This window comes from Ostrea edulis, chromosome 1 (genome assembly GCF_947568905.1).
Source record: "Ostrea edulis chromosome 1, xbOstEdul1.1, whole genome shotgun sequence".
In the NCBI taxonomy this organism is placed as follows: Eukaryota; Metazoa; Mollusca; class Bivalvia; order Ostreida; family Ostreidae; genus Ostrea; species Ostrea edulis.
The window spans coordinates 79,258,945-79,271,265 of record NC_079164.1 but is presented as its reverse complement, the minus strand read 5'-3'; the positions used below and the strand labels follow the sequence as shown (position 1 = coordinate 79,271,265).

At 35.4% G+C, this 12,321-nt stretch overlaps 1 protein-coding gene across 4 annotated transcripts in view; it reads right to left on the bottom strand.

The window, feature by feature from the left end:
• Window positions 1-11,820, bottom strand: part of LOC125679563 (uncharacterized) — a 44,616-nt gene extending 32,796 nt beyond the window's left edge. For 2 of the 4 annotated variants that reach the window (XM_056162092.1, XM_056162100.1), the window contains exons 1-6: window positions 11,624-11,820; window positions 9,122-9,265; window positions 3,960-4,115; window positions 3,718-3,840; window positions 1,458-1,637; window positions 27-161 (exon numbers count right to left, since the gene is read on the bottom strand). In XM_056162092.1, coding sequence (XP_056018067.1) covers window positions 27-161; window positions 1,458-1,637; window positions 3,718-3,840; window positions 3,960-4,115; window positions 9,122-9,265; window positions 11,624-11,704 — 819 coding nt within the window. In that variant the 5' untranslated portion in view covers window positions 11,705-11,820. The remainder of the gene's footprint in view (window positions 1-26; window positions 162-1,457; window positions 1,638-3,717; window positions 3,841-3,959; window positions 4,116-9,121; window positions 9,266-11,623) is intronic. The other 2 variants (XM_056162086.1, XM_056162094.1) reach the window with 2 other exon arrangements.
• Window positions 11,821-12,321: the final 501 nt, after the last annotated feature.

The following is a 12,321-nucleotide window of genomic DNA, read 5'->3' as shown; positions in this document are numbered from 1 at the left end:
GAAACTTTTGTGACTGCGCAGCAGACCTGGTCTATTTTCGTGACAAAGTAGCCTGGTTCCTCCACATCCAGATAATCATCATCCGTGAATCTGTTCTCCACGCCCTCAATGATGTCCGAGACGGCGGACTGAGTCTGACCGATCACAAACGACTTGCTCATCTGTAAATCAAGATAGCCATTAGTATTCTCTACGAGGTAAAGCATGATTTAACAGTATGTTCATTAGGTGGTCAAAAACACATCTGACATTGTTACACTGATTTTCTGGCACTGAAATAAAAAATTTATCAATGCTTCAGATACCCTGTCTAACCTGTAAATTACTTACATATCCGAGTACAAATAAAATACAAAGTAGTACAAGGCACTGTAAAGGAAACAATAAGCATTTCAATGGGGTGACGTTTTCATGGCTTGAGAAAAATAAACATAACTTTGGGGTCCTGGTTTAGTGGTCAAATACAAATAGTTGCATGCTGTTCTTTATTTTAGTTCACTTTCCTTTGATCTTGGAGGATTTAGATTTGGCTGAAAAAACATACAATATACCACAAAAATGACATCCTCAAAAAGTAAAACAAAAATTTTATGTTTTACAGTGGTTTACCAGTTCAGAATATTGTGAAGGATCAACTAAATCTACACGAATTTCAGAAAAGAGATGTCTGGGATCTCATCTGAATGGGTAAAGTACTGTTAACCATTAAAAGGAGTATATAACATCGTGTTAATGGTTGACTTCCTTTTGACACATGAAGGAAAATATAAATATCAGCAACATTTGTCGATTCCTTTTTGATTTAATTGCCTTGCTCAGTAGGTTAGCATGACAGCTGCTGATCTGTAGGTCACTGGTTCGAGTCCAGCATGGGTTCAATCCCCCCCCCCCCCCCCCCCCCCCCCCCCCCCCCCCAGATTACTCTATAGTAAAACTGCATTTTTGGACAAAATAAAGTAAATTTGAAAGTTTTCAATTTCAAAATAATGTTCTACATATCCTCCACTTTGTATCAATATCAAATTTCTCTGGTGTAGTAGTCTTCCTTAAAATCCATACCAGAAGAAAATTTAATGTCTCATATGAATTACATCAAACATGTACATGTGTAGTTGTTTAATCTTTTTAATTTATTTGTTACCTGCGTGTGTTTGATTTTTTAACTGATTAGTTACCTGTGCTTGTTGATTTTTGGGGTACTTGATTAGTTACCTGTGCTTGTTGATTTACTTGATTAGTTACCTGTGCTTGTTGATTTACTTGATTAGTTACCTGTACTTGTTGATTTTTGGGGTACTTGATTAGTTACCTGTGCTTGTTGATATTTGGGGTACTTGATTAGTTACCTGTGCTTGTTGATATTTGGGGTACTTGATTAGTTACCTGTGCTTGTTGATTTTTGGGGTACTTGATTAGTTACCTGTGCTTGTTGATTTTTGGGGTACTTGATTAGTTACCTGTGCTTGTTGATTTTTGGGGTACTTGATGTAACCCTGGAGAGCCACGCTCATGGAGGGAATGGACTTCTTTAACAGACTGAGAGCTGTGATTATTTTCTCTCTTTGCCGATTCTGGCACAACTCCATTTGACGTTTTTCGGCCAAGGTGCAAAGTAGTGTTGTCCCATCTGTGAAACTCTGCCAAAAGTAATCATATAAAACTTAAATACATACATGTGTGCACATGTATATGTACATCTTGAGTTAAAACAAAAGCTGCAAGTGGACAAAGACCTTGCCAGGTGGATTGATATTCATTAACAATAGTACCTATAAAAAAAAGAGCAATTCAATACAAACAAGAGGTCCATGGGCCACATTGCTCACCTGAGTCACCTTGTCCATATTTAAACATTTTCTCTATATATTCGCATGTAAAACTTTGATCCCTGTTGTTGCCCCAACCTACCCCCAGGGGCCATGATTTTTACAAAATTGAATCTGCACTAAGTCAGGAAGCTTTCATGTAAATGTAAACTTCTCTGGCCCAATGATTCTAGAGAAAAAAAATTCCCTATATATTTGTATGTAAAACTTTGATCCTCTATTGTGGCCCCACCCTACCCCCCAGGGCCATGATTTTTACAAACTTGAATTTGCACTATGTCAGAAAACTTTCATGTAAATTTGAACTTTCCTGGCAGAGTGGTTCTCGAGAAGAAATTTTTTAAAGATTTTCCCCAGATATTCACATGTACGTTTTCTTATCTCTTACTGCGGCCCCAGGGGCCATGGTTTTACCAAACTTGAATCTGCACTATATCAGGAAACTTTCATATGAGTTTCCACTCTCCTGTCCCAGTGGTTCTTGAGAAGATCTTTAAATGACCCTACCCTATTTTTGCATTTTGGGATTATTTCCCCTTAGAAGGGGGCATAGTCTTTTTCATTTGAACAAATTGGAAAGCCCTTCACCCAAGGATGCTTTTTGTTAAGTTTGGTTGAAATTCGCCCTGTTGTTCTGGAGAAGAAGTTGAAAATGGGAAAAGTTTACAGACAGGCAGACAGACAACAGTGACCAGAAAAGCTCAGGTGAGCTAAAAAGTCATTCAAGAAAAACATACATCAAAATATATATGAGCCATTCAGTAATACTTGTGCAACTTTTCAAAAAAAAAATTCAAAAGAATAATAAATGTGGACATCAAAGTTATTACCATAGATGGAGTATCAACATTAGATGTATGAGAGGTGAAGATAACGAACAGTGATTATCTCATAACTCCTATAAAGGTGAAGATAACGAACAGTGATTATCTCATAACTCCTATAAAGGTGAAGATAACGAACAGTGATTATCTCATAACTCCTATAAAGGTGAAGATAGCGAACAGTGATTATCTCATAACTCCTATACGCAATACAAAATAGAGAGTTTGGCAAACAAGTATCAGGTGCCTAGGAGCAGGGCTCGAAATTAACATATGCCCGTCAGTCTGTGACTGGTTAAAAGTCTGACAGACTGACTGACATTTGTTTTAGTCCGTTCGATGGGACTGGTTAATTTTCTAAGGCATCATTTTGAAAAATATACTTTTGAAATTTTATATACACATTTGGCATGCTTCGATCTGTAGATATCAGATTCGTAAATATAAATCCCACTTTTAAGTGTTACAATATTGTCTGAGACATATTGAGTTAAATTTCATTTTAATAACATTAACAAAATATGTTTAACTCTGTTGGACTGGTAAATTTTTCTGCGGACTGGTTGAAATTATAACCCATCAATCCAGCTGGACTGGTGACATAAAAAGTTAGCTTCAAGCCCTGAGGAAGAGAAAGCATCCCCTGTCGACCAGTCACACCTGCCATGAGTCCTATATCTTGATCAGGTAAACAGAGTTATCCTTAGTCAAAATCAGTGTGCCAAGTGTATTTCTACCATAAGCAGACTGATAATTTATTGTGTCTCAAATACTTTAAAATTTGTGAAAATCAACAGTACTGGGATTTGCAAATTAATGAACAAAAATATCATGCACAACCTTGATTTTGGCCCAAAGACAATATGAGGGTGAGGGGACTAGATCTGATAGTATCTCAGTAAAGAAGCTGCCTTTCTGGAGTGATGCCAAAGAAAGGCAAAGCCAGTGAACTGATACAATCAGAAGTTCCGGGCATACTTCATACAATCTATTTTCATTTTTACTATATAGCCTTTATGAATATTACAAAACCATCCTATCAGGGTACAACAGAAAAAAAATTCTACCTTGAAATTAGATAGTAAATCTGACATGCTGCGAACTGCACTTAGTCTGGTGAGGCACTCTGTTACCAAGCGACCAGCACTGACCACTTTTCTGACTTCTGCATCATCAGACACTAACAACACCTTAAAAAAATTTGTTTTAAAAATATATATATATCAGATAAGTATATGGTGAGTAATTCAATTTCATATTTTTCTCATCACTAAATACTACATTTATCATTTAGATAAGGTGTACGTACCTTCATTGTGCCTTGCAAAACATCTTTGGCAGCATTGATGACCTTGGTGCGAATTTCTCTCGAGGAATCAACATCAAGTCTCTGTGAAGCTATGTATAAACCACTGCTGGCTAAATCAAGAATTTCACAAGCACTCGTCATTTGTCTCTGGTAATCCTGAAGAAATGATTTGAAGAAATCAATATCTTTGAAAGCATAATTTCTGAACTTTCTATTAGGACTGCATAAAGCAATTACAAATTACAAAGGGTGACAAGATGGTTTTAAATTAATATATATACACCCGTACATCTTCACCAAACTGATTCATTAAAGCAGTGAATACGCAATTTCCGAGTTCTTTCCCTTTGTGGAACTCTTACGCACAATGAAACGCAAAACATACTATCGTCCACACACGGTGGTTACAAATGCTTATCGCTGCCTTGATATATTGCCTAAAGGCCAATTATCAGATATCATGCAACCATGCAATGCACCCAAACTGCAGGGATCTAAGTTTATTGGTATTCAATAATAAAATAGCTCAAACAAAAATCGATAATCACCATTTTTCTTTGATTAAAATATCACTCATGCAGAAGAAGAAATAAAAAAATAATTTCATATTTAATTTAATGGCCTAATTCAATCAATTGAGTGATTGAATATTGTTTTACGTCCCTCTCGAGAATATTCCACTCATATGGAGACTTCACCACTGCCGGTGAAGGACTGCAAAATTTAGGCCTATGCTCGGCGCTTATGCCCATTAAGCAGGGAGGGATCACCTGCTGTGACACGGGACCTCGGTTTTTGCGGTCTCATCTGAAGGACCGCCCCATTTAGTCACCTCTTACGACAAGCAAAGGGGGTACTGAGGACCTCTTCTAACCCAGATCCCTACGGGATCCTAATTCAATCAAATATTCTTGATATGGTCAGTTTAATGTATACCAACAGGTTATATAAACAAAATTTATACTTTCATCCATATCAACATAGATAGTCTATAGTACATGTATAAGTCTTGTATCCACCCAAGCATTCAACAGAACACTGAACGTACCTCTATCACAGAAGAGCTGATATCTCAGAAGTTGCGTATTGATGTATCTTATCTGAATACTGTTCTTTTTAACTTTTTTTTGATAAATAAAATTTTTTAATACCTATCTGAATCTTAAAAAAATTCAAACATTACAGAGTAGATCAGCATTTATTTCATGGACACTTTTTGTTGTTGTTGTTAAAACTCTCCTATAAATCTTAAGAAATCAGTACTAAGAGAACTTTTCTGACAATCAAACAACTCTATGCCTTTGAAATGTTGTAGTGATTTGATTTGGATATCAATGTTTGAATCCTGCTTTTCTCTTATTCTGACTCCTGACAAATGTTGATCTAAATTAGTGCCTGCATGTACACAAATGTTTTCATGACAGTTGGCAGTAATCTTAATATCTTTACTTAGCATTTAGAAAAAAATCAGCCAGAGTAAAAAAAAGCTTTCTGTTAAAAATTCACCATTTCATTTCAAAAATAAATAGCAAGGTCAGCACATTTATTAATTATTGCAGGATTGTATCCGAAATAATGCTAGAATAAAGGACTTTGTCAAACAAAATTCACAGGGAAATAGCATTAATTTGGATGATGTGCAAGGTAAATTTGAAGTCTTGATGAAGATGGGTGAAATTAAATGCATTCATTGTACATGACAACAAAAATTCCATAGAATTCTATTTTAGTCAAATATATCATTTTGAGAAACACAAAGTACCTGTTAAATACTGTGTCTCACAATTTTCATATCATTAGTGTTCTAACAATTAAACATGTTCTCTTCTCTAAAGGATAATCACAGCTGATATTGCTTCAAGTTATCATATCACATTATATACACACAGAGCTTTATCATGTAATCAGATTAAATCAAATTTTGTCAGTCTTGTCCAATGATCTGAATTCATATCAGACTGATAATTACACAAATAACAAAAGGCACATGGGCCACATTAACAAAAGGCACATGGGCCACATTGCTCACCTGAGTCACCACAGTCCTGTTGACGTTCAACTATAATTGTGATTTTTAAAAGATTTTTTAAAAATCTGCATTCCTTATGAAATTTGTTTACCCCATAGTATCGCTCCAACCTAGCCCCATAGGGCCACAGCATAAACATGATACATGTACAAGGTAAAAAAAAAATCATGTATGAAATGTAAGGTCTTGCCATAAGGCCAAGTAAAATTAATTAGTAGATTATCATTCAAACTTAACAAAAAAATGGGGCGGGTGGGAGGATTTTATTTTTTATTTTTCGCCATGGTATTCTTGACCTCGAAAATGCCTTCTCTCATTGAGAAAAGGCTTTATAAATCATAATTACATGTGTATTTGGGTTTCTAAAAGGCAAAGTGAAACAAAGTACGTTTACGATACCAGACCGGACATAAAAATATCCGGAAATCGTAATTTTGAAAAATAAAAAAAATCGGGGCGGGACGATTTTCGAGGGGCGGGCGGGAATGATAATCTACTAATTAATTTTACTTGGCCTAACGAATCTATATACAAAATTTGAAAGCCCTACATTGAACAGTTCAGAAGACATTGCTCAGAGGTTAACTTTTCTTAAAAGTAGGTCAAAATCCAAGGTCACGGTTACAGAGTCAAAAACTTTGGTGCCAAAAAAGTTCTTGTTACAAGGAATGCATACATGGAATATGAAAGATGTGTCACTCACCAATCAAAAGTTAGAGCAAGAATAAAGTTTCTGTTAAAAGTTTTGAAATTTAAGGTCAAACTATGAGGTCACAAGGTCAAACATCATGATATCAAATAAAATTTCTTGCCACTATAAGGAATCTATATACAGAATATGAAAGCCCTATCCAAAAAAGGTCAAAAACTTTGTAAGAGAAAAGGTTTTGTCACAAGGAATTCACATATGAAATATGAGTGCCCTATTCAAAAGTTATGAGCAATGTTGTACATGTAGCTTTGGTAAAAAGATTTTGAAATTGTGTCAAAGTAAGGCACATCATGATACATAATGGCCAAACTTCCACCAGAGTTTGTTTGCTCACAAACCAAACTCTTCCACTTAGGCATTATGGGATAGCGATTTCTTAGGCCACGTATACTGTGATGTCACTGTAGAATGACGAAAAAACATAACGTCAAACGTAAACAACTTTCAAAACAAGAACGTAAACATCAAGTTCACTACTTTACACAATAATTTGAACAGAGTCTCCCTACTTTTTAATGATCTTTTGATCATTTTATGTTTAAAATAAAATCCATAATTTTATATTAATGCTATTAATATCAATATCTTCAAACTTTTAACTGCGAACTACTTCTTTAGTGTTATTTGCCTGCGTGATAATCGCGGACTCACAATATACAAATCTGTATATTGTGCTGCGTCACATAGGAGAGGTCTATTCGTAGGTGACGTAATGAGGCCTCGACGGGGAGTTTGACATAATGGCAAGTCAATATATTGTTACACCCTTAATATATAAGAGAAGCAGTTACTTCAGAAATGATATGGATTTATTGAATTTTTTTAGTCAAAAGATATTTTGTGAATAGGGCCACAGTGGTCTGTGCCAGTTCTAAATTGGCAGTCAGTTGCCAGACGAAACTGACAACCCTGGAAGAGGCTGCAGCACAGCTGAGACGGTCCACAAGATGGAAACTCCAAGGTCCAAATCACAAGGTCAAACTTAACACCAAGTTTCAGACAGAGAGGACAAAAACAATATGCATCCCCACCCCCAAACTTTAGTCACAGGGTCATAAAAAAACACAACTAAAGAACTTTTGCATTTGGACATGATTTAGTGTGGCCCTGCTAGTCTTGAAAAGAATTTGTCTCAATATATATAATGTATACTCCCATATCAAACTTTAATCTCCAATTATGGCTCCACCCTACTTCTCCAGCCCCTGAATGGAACAAATCTAAATATGCACTACCTGAAGATGCTTGCACATTTATATGACTAATCATGGCCCTGCTATTCTTGAGAAGATTTTTAAAGATCATTCCCTATATATTCCCATGTAAAATTTATATCCCCCTATTGTGGCTCCATCCTACCATGGGGACCAAAATTTGAATCTGCACTACCTGGGAATGCTTGCTTTATCAATTTGAGTAATTATGGCTGAATTGTTCTCACAAGGAAGATTTCTTAAAGATTAATCCTATATATCTCCAAGTAAAACTTTGACCCTATTGTAGCCCCATTCTACCCTGGGGGCGATAATTGGGGCTGAAACGATACGCCCCCTCTCCCCTTCACAATACATATTGCAATACTCATACCAAGATTCAATATGATACATTTTACAGAAGAAACCAATAAGAACTTTGAAGAAAAATTTAATTACGAAGATTCACTGTCACAATTTTACAAGCAAAATATTTCCAAACGGTAAGATGTATGTTGGGTCTGTAGTTTAAACTGATTAAGTTCATTGTTGTTTTTGTCAGACTTGAGGCTAACTACATTCTGACCGTTATCGCACTGATGTGTTTTATCGCACCCAATGATTAAAAAACGTACCAAACTGAAGATCGAGGCAATGGATTGAACATTGAATCGAGCATTTATATTGAACAGTATAGATATTTTGGTGAATCTTTTCAGCCTTAGCAATGATTTGAATAAACTTGAATCTGCACTACCAAGAAGCCTTCATGTAAATTTCAACTTTTCTAGCCCAGGGATTCTTGAGAAAATGTTTAAATTATCCCTTCCTATTTTTGCTTTTTCTTGACAGTATCCCCTTTGGAGGAGACATGGCTCTTCATTTAAACATACTTGAATCCTCTTTACCCAAGAATGATTCATGCAAAGTTTTATTGAAATTGACTCAGAGGTTCTTGAAAAGAAGATTTTTAAAAGATGCCACCACATTTTTGTTAATTCTTAATCTGACATCTCCACTTAAAAAAGGGTGTGACACTTCTTGTGAACAAACTTGATCCTCTTTACCCAAGCATGCTTTGTAGCAAGTTTGGCTGAAATTAGCCCTGTAGTTTTGGAGAAGTGAAAAACGTTAAAAGTTTATGGATTGATGGACAGACAAACACTAGACAAAGTGATCAGAAAAGCTCATTTAAGCTTCCAGCTCATTTGAGCTTATAAAAAGGCACCTGGTCTGGTGAGTTGTTAGCTCTTTCTTTTCCAATTCTAATTAGCTTTTCTGTTGCTTTCATAACTGCCTGAGCACAGGGAACCATATGATCTGGTTTTCCAACACCATTTTCTGACTCATCCAAAATAATCAACAAGGAAACCTGTATTTTAAATAGCAAAACATGTTACGGTTTAAGTGTGTATAATATCACATGCACAAAGATCCATTCAAAATGGTGAAAATTTCCATCATATTGAATTACTGTTTACACTTTTATGTATATATACAGAGTTCACAACACTGTATCATATTGCATGCAGTGCAGTCCTCCTACCAGGTATAATTGCAAAAGTCCAAGTTAAAAATGAAACGTTTTCGTGCATGAGATCATGAATTGTGATTACTTGATTTGTCGAATAGCAATGAAATGATAATGTTTAGATAAATATTGAAACACTGCTTTCGTGAAATTGAAGGATGAAATCATCAGTCCACATCATGTGCAATGGAGGGTTATTCAAAATGCCTGTAGTCCTTAAGTGTCAGTGTTGAATTCTATGTCAAAGCCAAAGGCATATTAATTAGCAGTATTCAGCACCATGTTTTAATAAACATTATTTAACTGTAAAATAATACCCTGCATTGTGACATTGAGAATTTTTAGTGTTGTGTAATTGCAAACAAAGTTGTAGAGCACCAGGGTTCTCCAACAGCGTTTTTACTGCGCAACTTCGACGCAGTAAAGAATTCACCCGACACTAGTGTTGATTGATTGATTATGGTTTTACACCGTTTTGGCAGTATTTCAGCCATTTTACAGCGGTACTAGTGTTGAATAATCGGAATGTTGAATAATCAGAAAAAAATTTCATATTAAATCAATAATTGGTCAAAATCGGAAGAACTGTATCGATCAATGATCGATATAATCGGTATTTACATGTAGTTAATAAATGTTTATTATTTTGGGGGTTTATTTCCCTTTAGTTTTATGGATATGTAAAACATACACACATCTATTAGTTTATTAACGAGGAATGAAATGGGTTTTTCTTTCTAACCACAACATCCAGATTGGCTTTCTAGTTTTAAGAAACTCCAAAAATTTCCAGACGTCACATCTGACTTGGCTTTCCATGGGTAGGGATACATGTCAAGTTATCAACTAATCCGATACTTCTCCAACTCTTACCCCCGTTTTTATCATCGTGCACGTGCGCACATGTCACACTATACAAGCAAGGATAAAGTCAGAGGAATCTCGGATAGTTATCAACTTCATGATTGTTAATTGATTTCAATGTCCATGAGGATGATAATATCGGAATAATGATAATATATTAATTAAAGTGAATACATAGTTGACTCATTTATGATTGTGAATTTGTGTTTGGGCAACAATCGATTATGAAAAATGGAATCGCTAATCGGAATCGACAAGCCAAAAACAATTGACAATCGATTGTCAGTGACAATTGTTTCATCACTACCCGACACAGTATCGACAAGCCAAAAACGATCGACAATCGATTGTCGGTGACAATCATTTCATCACTACTTGACACAGTATTGACGAGCCAAAAATGATTGACTGTCGGTGACAATTGTTTCATCACTACCCGACACAGTAACAATGTATGCGTCACAGTACATGACACAGTAAAAAAAATCAACATCACAGTAAGATCCCTGCGGATATTGAATGAAAAAAGGGCAACGAGAAAAAAATATTATTGTTTACTACATCAAAGCAGACTTGAGTATGATTGTTTTGATAGTGAGGGACAGTGATCTATGTCTCAGATTGGTGATATTACGTAATTGATTACACTTCCCCCGATACTATACATGGTAAGTAGGTGTGAATGGAACAGTACATGCTGCTGAACTTTGAATTGTTGAAATAGATTTTCAATATTCACAGCAGCTTTGTGGGAAAACCCCTGACCAAGATTGATCTGCACCATATATGTATGACTATATAGAAATGTTTAACATAATCTTTGTCATTTAGTGTTTTTTGCTTTTTTTCTGGCTTTGTTTATAATATATATGATTATCAAAAACAAAAAGGGTCGTGAGGCGCTTTGCGTGCAGTCTTTTTAAAATTTTATGTCATGAAACGTTTTGTGTGCAGTCTGCAACACAGTAAAATTTGAAATGACGAAGAACTCTGGAGCACTCTAACAAAAATTGCTAGGGTACTGGGTAGATCTATTCAATGTCTAGAGTCTACATTCCTGTAGTCTTGCACCGTTACTTGTCACAAAACCGTATGTCAGTTATCACCTAACAATTTTAACTTTAATTGTGATTTTTTGTTGTTTTGGTTTTTTTGTTTAGGGGTCAGATTACTAGGTTCAGCACATACATGGTTAACGTCACTGGTTCAATCCTATAAGTGCTTTATGTTGCACATGAATCGTTGAACCTTTGATGGACTGCGTTGCTCTAAACTAGACTATAAAGCCTCGTCTATGATACTCCGACTCTATCGCCGATGGCGATGATACGATACCTGAGATGCGATTGGCGCCAAAACCCTCTCAATTGATTTTGTCTGTACTAGATTTGACAGAAGGCCGTTAGTGACTTCCATTTTCCTTTTCCAGATATTTTAAAAGCTTAATAAAAGTCTAAAAGATTTTTAAAAACTCTGAAAAGTCGTGGCCATTTTCAAATATATTGATTACACTTGCTAAGGATAAATGCTCCTCCAAATTCAGAGAGCGCAATCCAAGGACGGTAACTCTAGTCATTTCCTGCCGGGAATCAAAATTATTTTTCAAACATCATGTTTTAGTTCTATAAACTTTTTTTTTACTACCAATAAGATCTGCCCTAGATAAATACAAGTTTAAAAAGGCTCTTACACATGTAAGTATTGTTTATTCAAATATTACATTAAAAGAACAGCATTCACACTTTTTAAATCAAACCCCCCCCCCCACAAATTGAGTTGCTTTTCCACTTATAAACAAAACCTTGGTTTTAAAAATTATTTAAGATTGATCAATTAAAAATTTTGAGAAAAGGATATGTCTAACAAATTTTTTTACATATAGGTTCGTAGACTTAACATTGAATGAGGGCACTATTACCAAAGAATTAATCGACATGAGAAATTATGTCTTAGATGCAACAAGCCAGTGGATGATGAAATATTTCTTTAAATTATCATTATTATCGTGTAGTTACAAGAGCCGGCTGAGCTAA